This window comes from Gossypium arboreum, chromosome 11 (genome assembly GCF_025698485.1).
Source record: "Gossypium arboreum isolate Shixiya-1 chromosome 11, ASM2569848v2, whole genome shotgun sequence".
NCBI classification, from domain to species: domain Eukaryota; kingdom Viridiplantae; phylum Streptophyta; class Magnoliopsida; order Malvales; family Malvaceae; genus Gossypium; species Gossypium arboreum.
In genome coordinates, this window is record NC_069080.1 from 37952888 (window position 1) to 37977723 (window position 24836).

The 24836-nt window shown below is 32.5% G+C and overlaps 2 protein-coding genes across 2 annotated transcripts; one reads left to right on the forward strand and one right to left on the reverse strand.

The window, feature by feature from the left end:
• The first annotated feature begins 4431 nt into the window (after positions 1–4431).
• On the forward strand, positions 4432–6944 carry LOC108470931 (probable indole-3-acetic acid-amido synthetase GH3.1). Its single transcript, XM_017772459.2, has 3 exons — positions 4432–4866; positions 4952–5053; positions 5168–6944. Exons 1-3 carry the CDS (start codon positions 4523–4525, stop codon positions 6540–6542), a joined length of 1821 nt encoding a protein of 606 aa, XP_017627948.1. The 5' UTR covers positions 4432–4522; the 3' UTR covers positions 6543–6944.
• Positions 6945–8402: 1458 nt separating this feature from the next.
• Positions 8403–11641, reverse strand: LOC108472841 (MADS-box transcription factor 7-like). Its single transcript, XM_017774397.2, has 11 exons — positions 11304–11641; positions 11060–11113; positions 10613–10628; positions 10474–10532; positions 10352–10382; positions 10202–10263; positions 10015–10114; positions 9831–9917; positions 9522–9667; positions 9058–9268; positions 8403–8755 (listed from the first exon to the last, which is right to left on the reverse strand). The coding sequence occupies exons 1-11, from the start codon at positions 11486–11488 to the stop codon at positions 8666–8668; spliced, it is 1041 nt and encodes a 346-aa protein (XP_017629886.1). The 5' UTR covers positions 11489–11641; the 3' UTR covers positions 8403–8665.
• Positions 11642–24836: the final 13195 nt, after the last annotated feature.

Here is a 24836-nt window from a genome sequence, read left to right on the forward strand (position 1 = left end):
AGCCGCCACCTTCACACCTCATCAATCTCCTCCACCTCAGCGTCAATGTAATTACCTGAGTAGGTGATAAGACTAATCGAAACATTCCTCCTCCATGCCATGTATAGTCTACCTCTAGAACCCATAGTTGGCACATAGATATCCTCCAAGAACCCAAAACTTCTTCTAACATTTTCCATTTGAATAGCATTAATTTTAGTCTCCATGAAAAAAGGCTAACTAAAGATTATACACCTTTAGCACATGTTGAAGTCTTCTAACGGCCCATGGACTCCACAAACCACGGACGTTCCACTTAGGAATTTCATTGTGCCTGGTCGGTTTGCCCTTGACAGTCGCCAATAAAATTTGAGTATTATACGAATCCCTCCCATTTCTAATCACCAAAAAATTCACCTTCTCACCTTTATCCATTTTATCCCCATTTTCTTGCACCTCTCCTTACCATTAACCTCAATACTGACTTTATAATCCGGTCCTAGAATAAAAGCAGTTGAGTAAAATTCCAAATTTCCCAACAACCCAACATCGATTTGAGCATTATCGAATATGATATCCACATTCCTCGCTCTCTTAGAACCAGTCTTATCAAGAGTGCAAGAATCATAATCCCTTTTGCTCTCCACTCCATATTTACGTTTATCCGTTATACTACTAGTATCTTTCTTATCAAGCATTACATTCCTCGCTAATCTTTTCCAACTAGGCCTTTTTGGCTTTTCTATTAATACCCAATTGAACTTTCAGTCCCGTAATTAGAAACCCACTATTAAAGCCCAAATCTTCATTCAATCCAGAATTACCAGAATTATCCTTTCCCCAGCTTTCCCCTAAATTGGCAGAGAAAAAGATGATCTAAAATCCCTAGAATTTTGCAGCAAACTAAAAGGATCCAATTCCAACAAGGACTACTTGGACCCCACCATTCCATTTGACATTCTGTCATCTCCCGAATCTTGCGCCACCACGTCCCTACCATCATCATTCGCCTCACCGCCGATACCAATCTCTACCCAACTCGTGTACTGACATTACTTCATTTTTTTCCTGAAAAGTCGAACAGTAAACTTTTCTTCCATACCAAATTCGATTTTGCCTTTAGTGCCACAGAATATGTGAAATCTCATCTGGTCTCTCTTTCTTAATGTTGGACAAAACCTTGCACTCCTTAACCCCGTGTCCCATGCGTCCACACCTAAAACAAAAGATAATGAGATTTTCATATTTGAAAGGTATCCATACATTCTCCTGAGAATCTACCGCCATAAAAACTCCTCTTCTCAAGGGTTTCTACACATCATTGAACCCTAAGTCAGCAGAAATCACCTTTGAATTCAGATCTAATAACTCCCCCAAAAGTCATACCAATCGCATGCAAAAGATCTTTTTTATTACAATATGGTGGACATGAACCAATTTTAAGCCATACAGGGGACGTAACAAGCCAAATCTGGGATCGATCAATCGGAGTAGTCAATCGAACGAAAATAATAACTTGTTTACGAAAAAGCCACGGCCTCCCATCCATAATAAGTTCCAAGTCGTTCTCATCATTAAAAGTAATCAAGAATAAATTTTGCCCTGCCACTTGAATATCAAACTTTTTTGTTGTCTTCCAAATACTTTTCATTTGTACTCTAAAACTATCTGGATTGTAAGACCGTCTCGTCCAAACAAAACATAACAGCATTGGACTATCACTCGAAACAACCAATGAACTTTTAATCGACAATTGCAGCAACTCCTCCTCCAAAAGAGAGATCTTGTCCCTCCCCATTCTTGAAAAAGCCACCACCCTTTTTTTACCCAGCCACAGTAGTCACTATTTCTCTGGGACACTTAGAGACAACACTCTTGACTTTTTGTGTTCCTAATTTCAAAGTTTACATACAATATAATTTTACTTTATGTAATTAATGCGAAGTAGCATTATTCAAAACAATAAATAATTAAGAAACTTAAAATTCTATCCAAGTAATAACTTTATTTTACATTAATAAAATTAGCATAACTTTTTAAAAATAAAATTATCACAACTTTTTTTTAACATCAAAATTTATTAACTAATAATAATTATAATAATCATAGCATTTTTTCTATATATTATACTTAGAGTTGTATTAATTAATAACTCCGTGATTTTAAACGTGTAATTATGAAAACATTTATTTTCAAAACTTGTTACTTTATTTAATTATATTAACTCTAATGAACTTAGAACCCAACTCCATTGAAACCTAAAAGGCTTATTTTGCTTTCACATTGCAATAGGATTGTGGAGAAAGGGGGCCTTTGGACTCAGGTGCTTTAATTAACACTCACGAAATGCCTGGTTTTACGAAGAATTTTCAAAGCTTTCCAATTCCGTACACTAATAAGTATCTAATTACTTAAGCCATCCGTCTTGACTTGGCTCATCCAAGGCTGTCAAACATAGTAATCGTTGAACATTCAAAGTTGTGTGTAGTAAGACTTTGAAACAAGAGTTTGGCCGAATTTGATCGGAGATACATTTCTTGTAAACCCAAAACTTTTATTCTTTATATTTCCCTTTAAAATCGAGTCGAGATAAACAAGCGATCACAATCATATAAAAATATAATATATTATCGCTTAAAAATTTCGTGCTTTTTAGAGGTCAACATCGCTGCCTTGGGTTAGTTCGCAAGTCAATATCCATGAAATATGTTCCTATAAATAAATTCAAAACAAAAAAACAAATCATAATGGAATTAAATATCAAAGAGATTAGTGTGTTCGAGAAAAATAGCAAAAGTCTTTCTTCTAAATAATCTTTCTTAGACTTTTACGACTTACTTCTCTAATCAATGAATAAGAAAATATAAATGTCTTCCGCAGATGAATATTTTAATCCCCTATTGAATTTCTATCATTAGTTTATTACATTAATCAAACTATATAGATTGGATTAGAGTTGAACTTGAGGGATGCTGGGATTATAATTATTCATTGCTGGCTTCGAATTCAGAAAATAATTTTATTGAAATGAAATCACTACTCTATTCCATGCAATGCTAAATATGATATGGGATTTCTTTATTTTCCATACCATGTGAAGAAACAGTTTCATATTTTCTTTCTAATTGTAGGTAAGTTTACCATTGCTGTCCACAATGGCAGCTGTATGTGAAAGGGCAATAAGATGTCTTCGCAATTGTAGTGTGTGTTTTTTACCCAATGAGATTATATAGCTACATTGCTATCGTAAATATTTTTTAATTTTAGGTAATTTCACTAACACAGTTAAAAAAAAAAACTCTTAAAACAAATATATAGATTCGATTAATATATGTTGTTCGGCTAAGCAACCATTAACAAATCTAAAATTGAGGAGGCTACCTATGCGTCTATATATAGCATTCTTAGCTAATATTCTATAATATTTGTGTATATATATATATATATATATATATATCCTTAAGATTCTTTTACGCTATGATTGTTAGGATATATAGGAATTAATATTTGGTTTTATGCTTTATTAGTTTAATTTGAGAAATACGTTTAAAGGCATATGAAGCAAAAAATGTTGTGTCCCCTACTTTTCTTTCTTATTGCCAAAGATAGTATGAATGTCAATGTTTGAATTTTGATTTGAAATTTTATAATGCATTATTCATGTGGTTTGCAAGTTGCAATGAATGAAATAATAATTTAAGTCCCAGAAGATGGTGGAGAAAACAATGGCATTTGTAATGCAAATCCCATGCATTATATATAATCAAATGCAAAAATGGCCACCTACTGTCGTCATATTAATTTGTTACTAGTGAACCTCCACATCGGCACCAATAAAATTATACAAAAACACAAATTCTAACCATGCTTTTAAAAACACCGAGAATGTTAAGACATATTTTAAAAAGATAAGAAATAAGATCCTTTCAGTCACTTTCACGTGATAACTGCAACGATATGTTGTAGTTTAATTAAAGAATCCCAATTTGAAGAGATGGGTAATTAATAAAATAATGATTAGGGTTGAGATTAATCAAAAGCCCTAGTAGTAGTTGTTGATTTCCCCCTCCTAAGCAACAACAAATTGCAGCATAGGCTTGGGCCGTCTCTTTAATTTCCTTGGGAGAGCCGGCAAGGAGTCGCCATCATCGAGCAACAGAAGAAGCAGAAAAAGAGCCGCGTGTGGTCCGGCTGACGTCTAGGCTTAAACAATTTTAAAATATAAAGAAAAACCCACCCTCGAGCTGACATGGCACGACACGTAGGACCCGCTGTCGGGGTTCTTACTACCAGTTTTACGTGCCATGGGGCTCACGTGTCTCCTTCCCAAGCTACACCTCGGGGACACTCTTAAATATTTCTGCAAACAACACATAATTCCATCGGCTTCCCTCCAAAAACCATCTATTCCTGTCTTTCAAGTTAACGACGTGGCACATACAAAATGCTTGCCTCCCCCCCTATATAAGACACCCTTACCTCCTTCCCCTTCCCTCACACCTTCTATTTGCTTTAGTAATCTTCTAACTTTTTTTATAACTTTATGATATCTCCATCATCATCGATCATGGCTGTTGATTCAACTCTCTCCTCCGTAGTTGGTGCCTCCCTTAGTGAGAAAGACGCCAAAGCTCTTCAGTTCATTGAAGAGATGACAAAGAATGTTGATTCTGTTCAAGAGAGGATTTTAGGTGAGATCTTAAGTCGAAATGCCGACACTGAGTACCTCAAACGCTTCCAGCTCAATGGAGCTACGGACCGGGACACATTCAAGTCCAAAGTCCCTGTTGTCACTTACGAGGATCTTCAGCCTGAGATCCAACGTATCGCCAATGGTGACAAGTCTCCCATCTTATCTTCTCACCCCATTTCAGAGTTTCTGACCAGGTAAAAGAATTTAGGTTTTTTGTCCTCGTTTTTTCGTCGTATTGTTATTTGGGTATGAAGTTTTCTTGGGGACCTTAATTTGCAGTTCTGGAACTTCAGCTGGAGAAAGGAAGCTCATGCCAACAATTCATGAAGAGTTGAATCGTCGTCAACTCTTGTATAGTCTTCTCATGCCTGTAATGAATCTGTGAGTATATTTGTTCTACCTTTTTCTTCTTCTTTGGCTTTTTTTCGCATATGGAAAAAAGATATTGTTTGTTGAAAACAAAGCTTGATATTTTTGTCTTTTTGGTGATGATAGTTACGTCCCGGGATTGGACAAAGGGAAGGGTCTTTATTTCTTGTTTATAAAAGCTGAAACAAAGACCCCTGGAGGGCTTCTGGCACGCCCTGTTCTTACCAGCTACTACAAAAGCGACCACTTTAAGAGCAGACCATATGATCCTTTCAATGTTTACACCAGCCCCAACGAGACCATTCTTTGCCCCGACTCGATCCAGAGCATGTATGCCCAGATGCTCTGCGGCTTGATCATGAGGGAAGAGGTCCTTCGTGTTGGTGCCGTCTTCGCTTCTGGCCTGCTCAAGGCCATTCGTTTCCTGCAAGTCAACTGGAAACAATTTGCTTATGACATCGAAACCGGAACTTTAAACCCTAAAGTCACTGATCCTTCAGTTCGTGAATGTATGAGCAAAATCTTGAAACCTAACCCAGAACTTGCTGCTTTCATTACCAAGGAATGCTCAGAGGAGAACTGGGAATGCATCATCACTAGAATTTGGCCCAACACAAAGTACCTTGATGTGATCGTAACTGGAGCTATGGCTCAATATATTCCCACCCTTGAATATTACAGTGGTGGCTTGCCAATGGCTTGCACCATGTATGCATCCTCAGAGTGTTATTTTGGTCTTAACCTCAAGCCAATGTGCAAGCCATCCGAGGTCTCATATACTATCATGCCAAACATGGCCTATTTTGAGTTCTTGCCTCATGATGACTCGTCCGCTCAAGATTCATCTCGTGACTCACCCCCACGCCTCGTTGACCTCGCCGATCTAGAAGTTGGGAAAGAATATGAACTCATTGTCACAACTTATGCCGGGTTGTGCCGTTACAGAGTCGGCGATATCCTCCGAGTCACCGGTTTCCACAACGCGGCCCCGCAATTCCGTTTCATTAGGAGGAAGAACGTGTTGCTGAGCATCGATTCCGACAAAACCGACGAGTCCGAGTTGCAACAGGCCATCGAAAACGCTTCCGTCTTGCTAAAGGAATTCAACACCAGCGTTGTTGAGTACACGAGCTACGCGGACACCAAACAAATACCAGGTCACTACGTTATCTACTGGGAATTATTCGTCAAAGACGCTGCTAATGCCCCAACGGACGAAGTTTTGAGCCAGTGTTGCTTTCAAATGGAGGAATCATTGAACGCAGTGTACCGTCAGTGCCGTGTTGCAGACTCAATCGGCCCACTGGAGATAAGAGTAGTGAAGAACGGCACATTCGAGGAGTTAATGGACTATGCAATTTCAAGGGGTGCTTCCATTAATCAATACAAAGTTCCAAGATGTGTCAGCTTCACTCCAATCATGGAACTTCTCGACTCAAGGGTGGTTTCAAAGCATTTCAGTCGAGCTTTACCACACTGGACCCCGGACCGTCGTCGTTGAGCACACTTGGTATGAACGGCAAGAATAAAAGTTGAAGAAACAATCTGCCTTGCTACCAACCAAAACAGCAACAGCATCTTTTCTGCAACAGGAAAAAAAAAATTCAGAGAGACAAGTAACAGTGGTCTCCTTATGTTGTAAAACTTTTAATTTAGAAATATGTCTTTTCTTCTTTCACCATGTAAATGCTTTTGGGTTTGTTGTCCATTTCATGTTTCTCTGTCACTGCCTGTCGTCCTTTGCAATCGTTTCTTAGATCTGTCTTTTCTTCCTTATCATCACGATGATCAAGAAAAGACATTAAAGTTGTAAGTGATGAATATGAAACTACAATAATAATGTCAAACGTTTGTAAATCTGTTGATGTTTTCAATGTTATAATATATTTTTTTCATTGTATAAGCCACTTTCTGCATGGATTTTAGCTCACATGCTACAGATTCCTATCTCAATATTCATTTAGTGGATAGAATTCGTTTTGATGAGGGAGTATGTTGATGAAATCATTTGTTTGGAAGCATGTAAGAGATTTTAAATGGGTGGAAGGATATGGAGATTTGGGTTCCCTTGATTAATTTTGGCTTTTATTATAAGAATTAGATCTGTTTGTCTGCCTTATTCTGTTTGTGTGCAGTACAATACTACTATTATTTTATTACTTTTAGTAATAGCTAACGAATTTGGTTTATTGTTTCTCTTTCGTAAAAGCATATTCCTCTTCAGTCCAAGGCTCAGAAGTTTAGAAAGCTGGTTACTGATTAATTAATTTATTTCTTTTTATTTTTCAAAATTATGATTTAATAAGGAATCTATATAACAACTTCATTTATCTATTCAAATTTTATTATTTCTTATGGATACAGATTGTAAACTTATCATAAAATTTATATTGTGAATTTTATCAAATAAAAAATAAAACTTATGATAAAAAGAAAGAAAGTGAAAATCAAATTAACAAAATTAAAAGATGTACAACAAGTGTATATATTGCTTTTGTGCTTCTTTTATTTTATGTTCTTTCACATGATTGATTATAAAGTCCACAAATGTAACAAGTTTAATTAATTAATGAGTTATGAGATTAAGTTAATTTATCCTTATTTACTAAATTCAAGTAATCAATTTATAAGTTTATAATATTTCAAATTTATAGTAAAATATTTAATTTGAAAATTTAATAGTTTATTGAATTGATATCTTTAATTCCTTTATTTAATAAAATATTATTAATAAATTTCTTCACATGATATTGAAATAATGTTTTAATTAAGATCATTTTATGTAATAAATTATAATTAGTAGTTTGCTTATATGAAATAGCTATAATTTCACATAAAAATTTAGACCATATATTATTATATATATTTAATTAAATATTGTTGTTATAAGTGAAAAGAAGTGATTATTATTGAGAAAATTGATTATGAGCGTTTGAATTTCGTTCAATTTTATGCCATGTTACTATAATACGTTTTCAAATCTTTTATTTTTAATCATGAAGTTTGAATTTCATGAATAGAATCTTAAGTGTTGAAAAAAGCAATGAGAAAAAGTGGAACCAACATACCCAAATTATTAAATCGCTATAGCAGCTACCTATATATATATATATATATATATAACAAAGTGAATTCTACATTGCACCTCATTATTTTCTTCAACTAGCCAACCCCTATGTATGCATGCCACTCTCTTCTTACCAATAGTAATCCCACATATTCTAAACCTCATTCCATCTCACTATTAATTAGCTAGGCTTTTTTAAAGAGGGTAAATTCACTCATCTATCTAAGCTTGTCCTTTTAACTTTAAAACGGCTATAAAAATCAACCTCTTAACATGCATGCACGATGTTGCCGCTTGCTTTTAACATTGTTTAGCTTTTTATTTCCAGGAAACACAGCAGTAATAGTGTACTTCAAAAAGCCTTTTAAATATTAAAACCCAAAACGGGGAAATTATAACATAGAATCCAAGTCTTTGATGCAAAATATTATTATATCAAAAGTTGTCCCACCCCAGTATCTATTCACTCCTCGGCTTAGGCAAACAGTAACTTGTTTTTTTTCGGGAATCTAATCATTGAGGCGGCCAAAGCAAAAAGATGGTAATGTTCTTCACGTTCAACCGAGAAACCATAACCTGGAGTCAGGGTTTGAACTATTGCCGCTCCTCCAATTCTCCGCCTCCGCTTCGCTTCCTCTTGGCGCTGCCTATATTATATATATGATCAAATTAATGTTTTGTTTACTCAAAGCAGTGATTTTGCATTTTTATTATTAACATTGCATAAAACTGAGAGCATGTAATGAGTAACACGAATTATACTAACAATTTCCTATATGAATTTAAGAATATTTAAGTATCTTTTTTTATATTAAAAGGGACTAGCTATCAGATTTTATTTTTTAAAAAAAATTAAGATATAGGGTTTTAAACAAATATGATTATAGTATATATTAACATTTTGCAGGAAATCATCACACACACCTATATATATATATTTCAGTCTTACCTGGGGTATGGTGTCCATATTCATGGGAGGGAAATTTGCATTGACAATCGGTGGCGCCGGACGGTACACATAGTCATCAAAATTCATGTTTGGTTGAGTGCTCACTTCATTTCCGCCCAAGTGCCCATGCCCTTGAAGATGATGAGATCTCATTCGCGATGGCAATTGCATTGGAAATGGCAGCCTTTCAACCAAGGGTTCTGCTAAATTTCTACAAACATGAAAAAGAGATGTAAAATGGTAATCTATGTATATGAGATTGGATTTTGTCTCCCTATTCAATAAAGAGTGTTCAGGAAAAGTGCCTGAATAGATAGAACCATGTGAAGAATTTGATCATGGTCTAACTTGACCCATGATCTATGACATATAAGTCATTGATGGGAGCATGCTATCACTTGAGCTACCCAAGTAAGGTTTGGAGACAAAATCTCTATCAAAGACAATACTAAACTTATTTAGACCTTAAGGGCTGTTGAAGACCGATTGATTGATCAGTAAAATTAGTTGGAGCTTGAACATCATTCAGTGATGGCCAGTTCATGATGTTGTAGTTCAAACCTCGCGCTAAGCAAGCCTGGGCACTAGCATTTTGCGCATGAAGCGGAATCTAAATGTTACAAACAGCAAAGCAAAGTACATAAGAAAATCAGTGATAACATTCACTTTCATCGAAACCCAATACATGAAATCACACACTCTTAAAATTCTATATTCAATACCATTAATCATAACAATTTATAAATAGTTCTGGGTTACATTTAGCTTTTTACCTCACTGGGATCGACCAAATTGGGCACCATGTTAACTCCAAATTCCATTCTAGTCGGTCCAACAAATTCATTTGCTTCTAAAACTCTCTGTAAAATTAGAAACGAGACATACATAATTAGGATTTCATCTGTAAAGAAAGAAATGTTAAATCAAATAGGTTGTGTGTGTGTGTATATATCTTGCCTTGCGCAAACGGACAAGTTCCAAGGTCTCTTCCAAGATCATTTCATGGTACATAACCTCGGTTATTGTATCAAGAGAACTAGGATTTCTCAGAAAAAACCTACCAATCCATATAATTCAAAATTAATTTCTAACAACAGAATGAAATTTCAAGGATAATTAAAAAATTAATTCGATGGTCCCATACTGTAGGTTCCTCTCCACTTGTTCCAGCTCAGTACTGCATACTACTATTCCATTCTGGATTTCCTGCATTATTATTGATATGATTTTACATCAAAGTCTATAAAATTATTTCTTTTTGCTCCATTTACTCGTCTACTTTTTCATTACATACCTTCAATAGATTTTCGCTGTCTTTGTCCCTTCTATAATATCGGCAAGTAAAAGAAAATTAATCAACCAGTCACCATTAAAAATTAATATAACCATTAATCTTAATTAACTACAAAGGCAAACCTAATGACGCCGTAAAAGCTAGCTTCAACGTTCAACTGAGTAACAATGCGTCGGATCAACTGAAACAAAACACACGCACACAAACGTAAAACTTGTACTGAAATTTTGTAAATAATTGTTTAATTAAATAGTTACTTACCTCTTGATCAAGCACCCTTTGTATGCCAATTGAGGGGTTCACCACCAAAATGAAAAATCAAGAGTTGTTAGAAAGGCAAAAAAAAGTGAAAACCCACACCAGTTAACCGTGGCATTTTAAATGAAAGACCATTAAAAGATTTTAAATTTTTGTTGCGTCTGTATCATTTGTATAAACCTAATAAGCACAAAATGTGATATGACTATTGACGGTGCCGCCGCAAAAATTCCAACATCGATCTAACGGTTATTATTTTTAAAAAATCATTGTTAATATGTAATCTTGCACGATCTGATTAACAATTTTTTTTTTTTTAATTTCTTCATTCATTGATATTTGTTTAGAATTTTTGCAATTTTTTGATGTCGAAAAAAAAGCAAAATTAAAGATAAAACAAATTATTGTAGCTATTTAGATTCAATCAAACCCTCCATTAAAAAGCCATACCATCCACGTCGACGAGCAGGAAGTTCCATGTATTCAGCAAGAATTTCTTCAATCCTACACATACCCCAAAATCAAATCGGATACAAAAATTCAATCAAAGAAATAAAACTCAACAAATCATTATAAAATAAAAAAGAAGAGATATATATCATAAGATCAAAAAGTCAATAAAGAAACAAGATATTATAATCATAGATCGGAAAAAGCAAAATCTAAAAATGCGCGCACACACACAAAATCACACCTTTTCTTGCCATCAAAAAGGAACAGTTTTCCAGCTGGAGAAAATATAATAAGAGCAACCTCAATATCACAAAGAGTCGAAAGTTCATAAGCTTTCTTAACAAGACCACTTTTTCTTTTGGCAAAAGTTATATGCCTATATGTTCTGTTCTCAATCTTTTTCAGCTCCACTTTAACCCTACCCATTGTTTTCTTTTTTTCTTTTCTTTTTTCTCTTACTGTAACTTGTTTTTTCAATTAACCAAATATGTGTTTATATCCAAGGAAAAAGGTGGGAGGGGGGTTGATTCCTCTTTTTTCCGTCTTTAATTTTGTTGAGGTCCACCGTAGACTACAAGTTAAAAGTGTAATAAATTTAACCTTTTTTTTTTTTCTTTTGTAGCCTTAGCTGCCATACAAGGATGATTTGGCCAACTGTGTTACTAAATAATCTTTGTTTAACCTATTTAAGCAGATTCTTTTATTAAAGCGGGTATTAGAGAGACAGAGCAGCAACTTGTTTTAAAAGATTAATACACATTCACATACCATATTTGCCTATATATTAAATATTGTTTTTATTTGGAAAGTAAAAGTCATGTTTTAATTCAAGGTTAAACTTTATTTGGTATTCAAATTTTAAAATTTCAGTCTCCACTAAATGGTAATTGTTAAATTTATTGAGTTAAAATCTATTGTTTTCAAAATCTGATACTATAAACATATTATTAAATGTGTAATGTTATGCCACTTATTATTTTCATATATTACTCATAAAAAAAAGCTAGTTAATGAATTTAATTGTTATCATTGAGTAAAAGACCGAAATTTCAAATTTTGAAATGTATAAGGACTAAAATTTATTCCATTTGCAAGTATGGACTAAATCTACAACTTTACACATTGTATAAAATTAATAGCATGATTTAATTGCTCATGTTTAGGTTAAAACTGAATTTTAAATTTTAAAAGTATAAAAATTAAAAACAACTAATTCGAAAAGAATAATTACTAAAATTAATTAAATTAAAATACAAAAAGTAAATCCATAATTTATACAAAGTACAAAAATTAATAGTAGAATTTAACCTCGTTTCAACCATAAACCTGTCTCAATGCATTGAATTTTAAACTTGTCGTCAAAATTCTAGACTTTTTCGGATAAAGATTTATCGGAAATACACAAAATCTTTAAAAGAAAAAAAAAAGGAAATTATGCATAAGATGCAGTTAATTGAGGTAATTCACTAACAAGTATCCATACTAGTAAAATTGGTTATTCCTCAATTCGATTGGTTTTTGTCCGCATAGATTATTCAAAAGGTGAAGCTCAAAACATTGCTCAACATAGAGCTCTTGGCTTGTTGGCTCGGGCATGACATACTTCCCACGGTAGCTCGTATCGTGGCGACACCTTTAGTCTTATTACCAGTAACAACAGAGCAAATTGTACAACTGTTTTCTTTTGTTGTCTATTTCCATTGTTTTCTACCGAACAAAACATTGTAGGCTAAAAATAGGAATAAAATGCATAAGTAGATAGGAAACTGTTTCTATGATCCACATTATTACGTGTATAGATCAAAATACTAAAGCATTTGATATTTACATTTGGATTGCAAGTACACCAACCAAACCAGTTTTCCTATAGAACATTTAGATCGAAATATTATTGCTAAAAATTAGGCACTATTAGCTATTAGGAAATCCCAAAATTGTTGCTGGTCTAAAATTAAATTTAACTTTAGTTTATAAGCTATAGTTAACCTACATAAGTAAAGACTTTTACTTTAAAGCCTCTTTTGACCTTGGGCGTCTTTACTTGTATGTGCTTTGGTCAAATTATAAGAAAGCACCAACATAACAAGTTCCCAAAAAGATACTTAGCCATATAAAATCTTGACAATTGCGACATTAAAACTTAAGATTATTAACCTTCTTTTCTTTTTGGGTTAAAAAATTCGTAAAGTTCCCACAATATTAATGATCTTAGCTTAAAAAGGAGGGAGATGGAGTGTTGTAGAAGACCAATCCGACGTTGTTTCCCGTCTCTTTTGGCGTCGGCAACAACAAAGATCTTAATTTAGCTTTTTATAGAGCAGTGTATATAGTGGGAAGAATTAGGACAGTTTTGTGCAAATATAAGGGGCGCCCACAATGTGTGAATTTGGCAAAGGCAAGTTCGTATGTGTCTAAAAGTGAGCCCCTTGCTGCATAATTTCATGCTTAGAGCCTGGCTTGACTTGGTTTTTGTTGCATTGAATATGGGGGATTATAGTGGAATGGAAAGCTCTCCCAGATTTGGGGTTTGTTCCAAAAATCAATGAAGACTCGGGAGGTGTACTAAAGAATAGGGTGGACTTGGAAGCCGCTACTTGAGGAGTTTCAACTCCCTTACGTAATTCATACGCATTAGGATCCAGCAGTTGCCTCAAACAAACCCAACTTCTTCCCCCAATTCCATATTCATTTCTTAAAAAGGTTTCGGCTGCTGTGGACTGTGGTCACCTTAATATTATATTGGTGATTTTGAAGCATGTGAGATACAGAGCTGGTAATGGATAGTCCGTACTTTGATATTTATTAATATATATTTTTAATTCCAATTGTACAAATTTAGATATTCAAATTACTGTTTACAACAGATTGAATATTTATTTGAATATTAATTTTGATATATTTATTATTTAAATCCGCTTTACTTTAATAGGTAATATGATTTAAATCTATTATCGAAATTTAGAATTTAAATTTAAATGCAGATATTATTTAAATTTTAAAGTGGATTTACATAATTCAATTCGGCTTTACAAAAATTACAATATTTTACTAAAAAATAAGAAAACGATGTGATAAAGTGTTGATTCGGATAGATAGTACGGAGGTTATTCAGGCCATTTAAAAATTTTTTTTATCGACATCTAATTCAGCACTTATCAAACGTATTCAACTGATTTTGTTGAATATAGGTCACTAGAATTTAGATTATATTTCTAGAGAAGAGAACTAAAAGTAGACTACATCATCAATTTGACTTTTAACAAGAATAAGAATTTACAGCTGTTCTTAGAGAATCCATTTAATATTACTAGATAATTATGATTAATTTATATGTTTCTCTCAAAGAAAAAAAGAAAAACTATTCACTCTTTGGTAATGTGAATTTCAAATATTGTTGGATGACAATTTTTAAAATTATGTATGAATAATTTATTTATTAAAATAAATAATTATGAACTAATGAAGAATTTATTATAAAAGTATGGTCATGATTTCTATAATATATATTTTCTAAATTTATCAAATAATGATTTGTTTGTACTTTATAAAAAAATTATTTTAGTATTTTATTCATTTTATTTATTTTTTTGCCTTTAAACTTACATTGTTTAACTTTATTGACGTGACATACATGTTGATTGCCATGCGGATGCCACATCAACAATTAATTAATTTTTAATATTTAAAATGCAAAAATTAAAATATAAACAAATTATTAACGTTATTAAAAATATAAAAATATAATTTTAATTTTTTAAAAATTATTTAATTATTGGCATGACATATACATGACATTCACATGGTGGCCACATTAACTTTTTCATCAATTTTGGGGTGATTTGACAAACAATGCAAATTTAAAGGCTAAAAGAGATGAAAAATTAAATAAAAAGCTAAAATGACTTCTTTTTTTTATTAAGTTGAAGGGTAAAATAAATCATTATCCCAAATAAAAGAATATAAATATCCTCATAAAAATATTTCTTCTTTTGTTAAAAGTATAGCTTTTAATAATTTTAAAACTAAATTAAACCCTAATTAATTAGTAATGCTAACATTATGAGAATATAAACAAATATGTAATCATAACAATATCTGAAATTATTAATAAAAAGTAGGTAAAAGTTGATAGCATTAACACAAGGAACATGTGAAGATTTACAAACGGTCCCCTCCCCTGTCCAGAACGCTTTTACAATTGTGAACTCAATTGTAGAATGTAGAAACCTCATCAAAGAGCCCAATGCTGAATTTAGCCATATACTTCCATGGCTGCTGTTAAGTGACATCATTAGGCCCAACAATGGAGTGATTAGCTATCTATAATTGAAAAAGAGAAGGAAGAATTCAACCCATATAATTTACCAAACCCCACTCACCTTCATCACCCCATAAAATAGACCAACTCTTTGCTTCAAATCATTTGGCAATAAAGGGAGAGAGTTCTAAAGCTATACTAAAAATGGGTGATCCTGGCATATCCTTAAGAGTCCTATTTTGTCTTTCTATTACACCATTCATATTGGGTGATTCTGGTATGGTGTATTGTGAGATAATATTGCATTCCTCTGGGAATTTCGCAAATGGTCCTGCATATTATTCACCTGAGCCATCATATCTATCGTAGTACTCACGACCACGATCAAATATGACGTTCTTAATCCTTTTGTTGAGTTGATTCTCAACTTCAGCTTTATAAGCTTTGAATACGTCCAGAGACTAAAATTTCTCATAAATAAGATATAGGTACCCATAACGTGAGTAATCGTTTATGAATGTTATGAAATATTGTTGACCATTCTAAGATGCCATAAGGAATGACCCACAAATACCAGTGTGAGTTAATTCTAAAACATCTGAAGATTTGTTGGCACCCAATCTCTTGGTTTTGGCATGTTTTCCCTTAATGCAATCAACACAAACATCAAAGTTTGTGAAGTTAAGGGACTTTAAAATACTATCAGACACAAAGCATTCAACTCTACCTTTTGAGATATAACCTAAACGCTTTACCATAATGATGCTGAATTTTCCTTATTTAATTTGCGTTTAATACCACATGATTCCACATGCAAGTTTTCATTATAGGATGTAACTATTTCTAGAAAATAAAGGTTGTCGTAAGTATTTAAATAACCAATTCCAACAACATTCGAATTTAAAGACAAATTAAATTGATTGTTTTCGAATGAACAATAATATCCAAATTTGTCTGACGAAGAAATATAAACTAAATTTCGTCTAAACGACGGTACAATAAAAGTGTCTTTTAAATCCAAATAAAAATCAGTTCCTAAGAACAACTTAAAATGCGCAATTGCTTTCACTTCTATCAACTTTTCATCGTCGACGAAGATGTGTCTTTCACCATCATTGGGCTTTCGGTAACTCAGCAACTCTGCATAGAAACACTTATGCGAGTAATAGCACTAGAATCTCTCCACCAAGTGTTTCTAGGTATTGAAGCTAAATTAACCTCATAAGAGACCAAATTAAGAATTATATCTTTCTTTGCACGCCAGACATGATATTTGGCACATTCTTTCTTCACGTGTCCAGACTTGTTACAAAAGAAACAACTCTTTGTAACTTGTTGTTGTTTCTTTTGAGCTGGACCCTTAGTAGTTTCTTTATGATATTTTCTTTTCTTGCCTTATCTTTAGAAACATTGGCCAAATGAACACTTTCAAATTTATTACACTTCAACCTTTCTTCCTATTGCACTCAATGATAAATGAGTTTATTTAAAGTCCATTTCTCCTTTTGACAATTATAACTAATTTTAAATTGACTGAACTGTACAGGAAGTGATACCAAAACCATAAGAACAAGCAATTCCTCAAAAAACTCGATCTTAAGTGCCTTAAATCTTGAAGCAACATGGAACATATCAAATGCCATAATGTACTCCCTCACGTTTCCTTGACCCTTGTACTTCATAGACAACAAAGAAGCCAGAAGTGATGTTATCTCAACGTTATCTTTTTTAGCAAAATGTTTCTCAATTTCGTCAAGAAAACCATGTTGTGTTTCATGGTCATTAGACTCATGCGATTTGAATGATCCCACCTCACAAAATCCCTCTTAACATCAGGGTTTTTTTTTTTTTTTGCAGTGAGAGGTGCAAGTTGTTCTTCCCTTAGTGCAATGTCTATATCCATACAACCAAACACTATAAGTAAGTGCCTTTTCTATTCCTTAAAATTAGTTCCATTTAAGATATTAGACATCCTTAATTAAAACTTAAAGCCAAAATATAAATTTATTTATTTCAAAATATTTCTCTTAATTTCATCTTTTCAAATTTTTTAAAAAATAATAATATTCTTATAAAATAACAATAAAAATTATTCACATGAAATTATTAAATCTAAATCATGCAAATAAATTAAAATTTGAATCTAACAAATTATCTAACAATATACCAAAACACCAAAAAGTTCTTGAATCTATTGCGAGGTAACTGAATGAATAAGAAACATTCAATTGCAATATATATTCAACTATATATATCGAATTCAATCCTATTTGACTGTATAAAAAAAAAACATTGTGATACAATCAATATATAAAGAATTTAAAAAAAATCAAAACATCATCGCTTGCAATATTAATGGCCGACATGAAATAAATTTATTTATTATTAAACTAAATGCAATATATGATTGTAAATAGAAATTGAATCGCAAGATTTGTAGATACATAGGATTTGCAATTAATCAGTATATAATAAAAATAATAATTCATTTTCAATGATTTGATATGATGATGATTGGATGTCACTTGTCGAATCATAAAATAAATTTAAAATAAATTTTAATAAATTAGAATCTTTCATTTTAAAACATCAAAAATAAACACGTAAGCGTACTTAAATTTATTATTGGAAATTACCTAAAATTTTGATCTTTTAATAAAATAATTAATTTTAGTCTTTTAAGAAAATAATTTCTCTTAATATGATTTTTGATAAAAATAAAAAGATATATGAGATAATTATTACATTTAGTCTCTTTTACGAGAAATAACATACATGACAAAATGATGGCTACTACAATAATTCTCATTTTTTTATGTCATGTATTTTTAATTAATTATTTTTCGTACTAACTTTTTTTCAATAATCATAACTTTATATTTGATAAAATTTCTGGCATATTAGAAAATTTACATAGGTTTTAACAATTTTTATTTATTTATATTTGTCGAAATTATTTTTTTTATTTTGAAAAATGGGGGTTGACTTTAAAACGAGATATGGAGTCACCACAGATCTTTTTTGGAGGTGTGATCGGATCATCTTGTAAAACATTTCATTTTATTAAAACATCGATTTTGGCCTACGTAATTCAAGAAAACAGGTTCGGGAGTCGGTTACGTACGAGGAAGGATTAGCACCCTCGCAATGCCCAAAATTGGTACCTAATCGATTAATTAATGTCCTAATATTGAAAATTTGGAATAATTCTTAAAACGATCCCTTTAAAATTGTGAGAACAACGCGAGCTGGATTTTAAAATTCACTCATTCTGAAGGAATAAAATACCACATCCAGCATGTTAGGACACGATATTTCAAGCCCTCAAAAACTGAGATCATCTCATGATTTCCAAAACACGCAACGAAATTTTAAAAGGGTATTCGGTTATTTGGTCCAACCACACGATTCTTCGAATTTCTAAACTCGAAACATTGCCTTGTTTTTTAACTTAAGAAAACATGGGTGAAATTTCAAAAAGATATTTAGTTATTCAGTTGAAACGAAAAATTGAAACCCAGCACGTTAAGGCACGATTTCTAGAACTCCCAAACATGAAATATTTCCTTATGTTGAGAGGGTTGTTGAAATGTGGATGGTTATAAAATGAATGAAAATAAAAATAATATATAGAAAATAATAATTGATGAGAGTGTTTAAAAAATGATAAAATAGGATCTTTAAAAGAAATAAATTGTATAAAAATAAATTCTCAAGAAAATACAAAATGAAACAACATGAGATTTATAATGTACGTAGATAAAGATAATATAAATTTTGTGTATATAATAATATATAAAGGTGATCTAATTAAATATCATACATAATTTTAAAACTACATTATATGAAAGATTTTTCAAAAAAAAACAATAAGAATAACGAAAAATAATAGTCATATTAATGAACCACTATAGTATATAAAAATAATAGTAAAATAATAATAATGAAAATAATAGTAATAATAATAATGTATATAAATAATAGTAATAAAAATAGTATCGATAATAATAATAACATATAATAGTAAGAATAATAACAATAATATATAATAGTAAGAATAATAATAACAATGATAATATTAATTAGCAATCCAATATTGAAAAGCATGTACATATGTAAAATAATAAACAAAAAACAAAATAATAATAATGAGAATAATAAAATAAGTAAATAAAATATTTAAAAAAAAAACTGAAAGTAATTAGAGTTGTAAAAGGCTTGGGATTTAATTATAATCAAAACGAAACATGGGGTGCAAATTATAAAATGCAAAGAAATAACAAATCATGAACTGGGACCAAAGTAGACGCGCGTGTAAAGGGGAAGGACTGATAGGGAAAATATCCCAAGCCTTCAAAACGCGATGTCTCAACGCGGACCACATTGAGTCTACGCACAAAAACCAGGGGCAATTTTTAAAAAACAAATGAAATTCAAACTGGGTCAAATCGAAAGTCGGCGTACAAGGGAAGGACCAGCTGCATAAATTTCCCTTTCAAAGCACAAAACCGCAGATCCCATCCCTCCTAGACGGTGCCGTTTTGTTTTCCATTTAAAAACTAAAAAAAAAACAATTGAATGGCATTCTGCCATTTTTTTTAAAAGAAACCCTAGCCCCTTTTTATTTCTCTCTGAATTTTTCCCCTTAGCCGACTTTAATCCCTTCTTTTAAATGCCTATCCGCCACCCTAAATGGCATTTAGCAAATTCAAGCTTTGAGGGCTGACATTCTTGGCTAAAAAACCTCTTCAAAACTCCGACTTCAGCGAAGAAAACGGAACTCCACAGCCTATTTGTAAGATAAATCTTTCCCTTTTTCTATTTTCAAATGTTTTAAAATTCAAATGGAAAAAATAAAGGAAATAGAATCAAAAGAAAACATAAAATCAAGGATAGTTGAATCTAAAATCACCTTTTGGATTTCTTTTGCACTAAGATCTTTTCTATTGATTTTTGGTGTGTATATTTGTTGCTGTATTCATAAAAAAATTGAAAAAAATGTCCCTTTTACATTTGATCCTCTTCGGTTTTATAGCCGAACGAAAGGAGGGAAACAACAACTTTTTACTGCTGTCCTTTCTTTTGTATTTGTTTGCAGGTGCATGATCGAGCACGTCTCTGACGTAGCATGGTGGAGCAGTGCACGTCGCGGTATGGTGGTGCCTGGTGCGCGATGGGGCACGCTATTTGCTAAAACGGTGCAAAGGGGCTGTTAGGATTTCCCTTGCTGAAATGTTTTAGGTTTGTGGGCCAATTGGGTCGCGTTGTAAATGGGTATTTAGGGTTTGGGTTGAGGTTTTAGGGCTTTGTTTTTATTTGGTTTTTGGTTTATGGGCTCTAGGCTAAATTGGTCCCTACAGCTGCCCCTCTTTGCTCATTGTCGTGTAACGAGAATGTAGCAAAAATTTTAAAAGGGCCAATTTTGCTTGGTCTTGCTGAGTCTTGACCTCTTGTTGCTTCCTTTCTTCAGGTAGCCTCGCTTTAACCCGCTGCATCTTCAAGAGTATAGGGATTTTCGTTTCAATTTGCTTTGCTACTACTTAGGGAGATATGATTTGTAATCTTCAGCTTGTTTCCCTATTGCTTAGGGGGATAAGGCTCACCGTCTGGGATCTGCTCCACTACTGTTTAGGGATATAGGGTGGTTTGTCATTTTCAGCCTGTTTCCCTACTGCTTACCGTCTTCGATCTGCTCTACTACTGCTTAGGGAGATAGGATCTGTAATTTCCAGCTTGTTGTCCCACTACTTAGGGGGTTAAAGTTTATTGTCTTCGATCTGCTCCACTACTAATTAGGGAGATCAGATCTGTAATTTTTAGCCTGTTGCCCTACTACTTGGGGGGTTAAGGCTCACTGTCTTCGATCTACTCCACTATTTTCTTAGGGAGATAAGATCTGTAATCTTCAGTCTGTTGCCTTATTGCTTAGGGGGTTAAGGCTCACTGTCTTTGATCTGCTCCACTACTGCTTAAGGGGATAAGATCTGTAATTTTCAGCCTGTTGCCTTACTGCTTAGGGGGTTAAGGCTCACCGTCTTCAATCTGCTCCACTGCTGTTGTAATAGCCTAATTTTCAGTGGTATCGGGAATAGAGGTTTGAGATCACTAAATCCGACGGGTGAGTTGAAAATTTAATAAATTAATACCTATGAGTCAAATGTGAATATAAAAGCATTTTTGAATTAGTGAATTTGGTGATTTAAAAGAATTAATTAGGTAAATTGAGTCAAGAATTAGGTATCGAGACCTCAACTTCATAAATCGAGCCATAAACATTTTTAGAAATATTTATGGAGTGTTGGTGAGGTAGTAATAAAATTTAGTCAGAAAATTTTGACGTTTGGGTGGTTAATTAAATAAAAAGGACTAAATTGAAAAGGGTGTAAAAGTTGCTAAAAAGATTAATAGCTCAATTGTCAAATGAGGAAGGACCTAAAGTGCAAATAAGCCCAAAGGAGATATTTTGGGCGGCAATAGCTGAGAAAAATCAGGAAATGGGTGAAATAAGGGCAAAATTGGAAAATTGACAAAATTGGCTAAATAAAAATGGGACTAAATTGGAATATCTAGAATTCTCTTCATTTCTCTTCATATTAATCAGCTGAAAAACAGCCATAGAGGAGGGTTCAAGCTGATTTTCATACTCTAGCTTCATGTAAGTTTAATTCTTGCTTTCTCCTTGACATTTTTATGTTTTTGGACTTTTACAATTGGGTCCAACTTACTATTTCATTAGTTTTTGATTCCATGTCTAATTTTTGAAGTTGTTATGGATGAGTGCTGGAAGTATATGATGATTTGGCATGGAATTACAGCTTTAAATTGTTTATATTCTGATTTTATTGAAAGAATTGAATAGAAAGTGAATGTTTGGGACCTAATTGTAAAAGAGTTTGAAGTTAGAGTTTTATGTGGAAATTCTGAATTTAAATAGTTATGAAATAACTTATAATGTCTATAAAAAGTATTAATTGAGAAAATTATCTTAATTGAGGGGTTAATTGAGCAAGGACTGAATTGTATGAATTGTGAAATTTGGGGTAAAATGGAAATTAACATTTTGCACTAAAACTGTTTTGGGCAGCAGCAGTAGTTTAACTTTGAAAAATCACCAAAAATTGTATAAATTTAATTAGAGGATGAATAAAATATGAAATTAAAGATTATTGAGTCTAGTTTCTTATAAAAGAAATTATGTAAGCAATGGAATTGTAAATCATGAGATACAATAACTTTTGTGAGACAAGGTCAGAATGATTTTGGGTTCCCCTGTTCTGAATTTGGAAAATCATAAAAATTTGGATAAAAATAATTAGAGGCTTAAATTTATATGTTTAGAATCCTGAATGAGTTTATTTTCAATAGAAATAGACGAGAACATCATTCGAATCTTGTACGAGAAGATAATTAATTTTTAGTGAAGAAGGGTCGGAATCAGTCGAACAATGAGCAGGGGAGACTTCAATGAATAAACTGTATTAATTGGCCCAACCAAAAATTATGAAATTTTTATGGTAAGATACATATGAGTCTAGTTTCTGGGAAAATTTATGGATCTTAATTTGGAGTTCTGTAGCTCAATATAAAAATAATTTAGTGACTATGGCACAGATAGACAGCTTGAATATTCACATAAGTAGATAATGAAAATTATGGATAATGTTACCTACAAGTGTGTTGTTTATACTAAGGATGTGGATGGAGAGGAGGAGGAGGAAAATATACAAAAATATATGAATGACTCGTTTATAAATTGATCACATGCCCGATTATAATCGATAAGTGTTGGATTAGAAATGATATAATGTTTTATTTGGTATATTTATTATGAAATTATGATTATCGTTATAATACAAAAATTGAACTTGTGAGTTTATATGGCTAAATTTTAGTGATTATTTGTTAATTTTATGAATTTCATGATGTGTTATTTCATATGTATTGATGATAAAATCGTGAATAATGTAAAAGGATGAAAATTGAATAAATGATCAAATTGAGCATTTCAGTTCAGTGACAAGATGAATTGAAGGAAAAGACCATGGTTGGACCATGGCAACAAGTGATAAGTGATAGCTTCGGCTACACTTATCTGATCAAGGAAAAGTGAAAGTGATAAGTGATAGCTTCGACTACACTTATCTGATCAATGACAAATGACAAGTGAAAAGTGGTAGCTTGACTACGATCGATGAAAGTGGTAGTTCCACACGATCAATGAAAAATGGTAGTTCCGGCTACCTGATCAGTGAAAAGTGGTAGCTCCGGCTACCTGATCAGTGAAAAATGATAGCTCCAGCTACCTGATCAATGAATAGTGGTAGCTTCGGCTACAAGTGACAAGTGACAAGTGATTTTCGTGTAAGACCATATCTGGGATATGGCATTGGTGTGATATATGCTACTGTATAAGACCATATCTGGAATATGGCATCAGTGAGATATGTGATTCGTGTAAGACCATAGCTGGGCTATGGCATCGATATATGAATATGTGTAAGACCATAGCTGGGCTATGGCATCATTATGTGAAGATGTGTAAGACCATAGTTGAACTATGGCATCGAGAAAACGAAGTACTCAATTTCGTAAGACGTTCACTAATTTGACAAAGTTTGGTAAGTGTTACATGGAATTATGTGATACAAGGAAGTACGAGTTGATAAGATACAGTATAGAACTTGGTTGATAAATGAATTCATTTGTGATTATATAATTGTTCATCTTGAATGTACTTGTCCATATGCATTGATAATTCAAATGTTTTAATGAATAAAATTCCGATATGGAATAAATTGAACACGAGACAAATAATTATGAAATTGAACTCGAATTCATGAAAATGACGGTTATTGATATATGGAGACATGAGACATTGATATATGAATATGAAAAATGTTTGATAAATGTGTTTATTCATAATTATAGAATTATATACCTCATGTGTACTATTTGCATAAAGATGATATTTCAAATACTTTGGTTATTTAAGCTTAAATATGAAATAGTCTGAAATCAAGATAAGTTGTTATGAAAATATATTTAGATTACAGAGATATGGCTGATATATGTTGTATAATTACATAACGTGAAATTGTGTATATATATGAGAAAATGAATGAGAATTAAGCCCATACACGTTTCTTGTTATTTATATTAAGTGTACGACTGACAAGGGTGATGAAGTTATAAACAGAGAGTTACACGAGTTGAAAACACGAGCGTGTGACTCTCCAAAGTGTGAAAATTTTTTTAAGTGTTGTAAAAGGTTCATATGTTTACGGTTTGGTCCCGAACCACCCTAAATGTATGTTTTGGGCCCCGTAGGCTCATATAAGGGACGTTAAACATATGTATGAAAGTTTTTAATTTAAAAAAAAATTTATGGCTGATTTTTTTTTTACATGATTGATCATATTAAGTTTGGTAATGCCTCGTACCCTATTCTAGGCTCGGAATACGGGTAGGGGGTGTTACAGCTGCTTAGGGAGATAAGATCTGTAATCTTCAGCCTGT

Bases quoted from the DNA above. Each gene is read 5' to 3' on its own strand.
- LOC108470931 (XM_017772459.2), top strand. From the start codon at position 4,523: ATGATATCTCCATCATCATCGATCATGGCTGTTGATTCAACTCTCTCC. The intron at 4,867-4,951 runs GTAAAAGAATTT...CTTAATTTGCAG, and splicing joins ATTTCAGAGTTTCTGACCAG to TTCTGGAACTTCAGCTGGAG. The intron at 5,054-5,167 runs GTGAGTATATTT...TGGTGATGATAG, and splicing joins CTCATGCCTGTAATGAATCT to TTACGTCCCGGGATTGGACA.
- LOC108472841 (XM_017774397.2), bottom strand. From the start codon at position 11,488: ATGGGTAGGGTTAAAGTGGAGCTGAAAAAGATTGAGAACAGAACATAT. The intron at 10,383-10,473 runs GTTTGCCTTTGT...CCGATATTATAG, and splicing joins AGCTTTTACGGCGTCATTAG to AAGGGACAAAGACAGCGAAA. The intron at 8,756-9,057 runs GTAAGACTGAAA...TATATAATATAG, and splicing joins ATATGGACACCATACCCCAG to GCAGCGCCAAGAGGAAGCGA.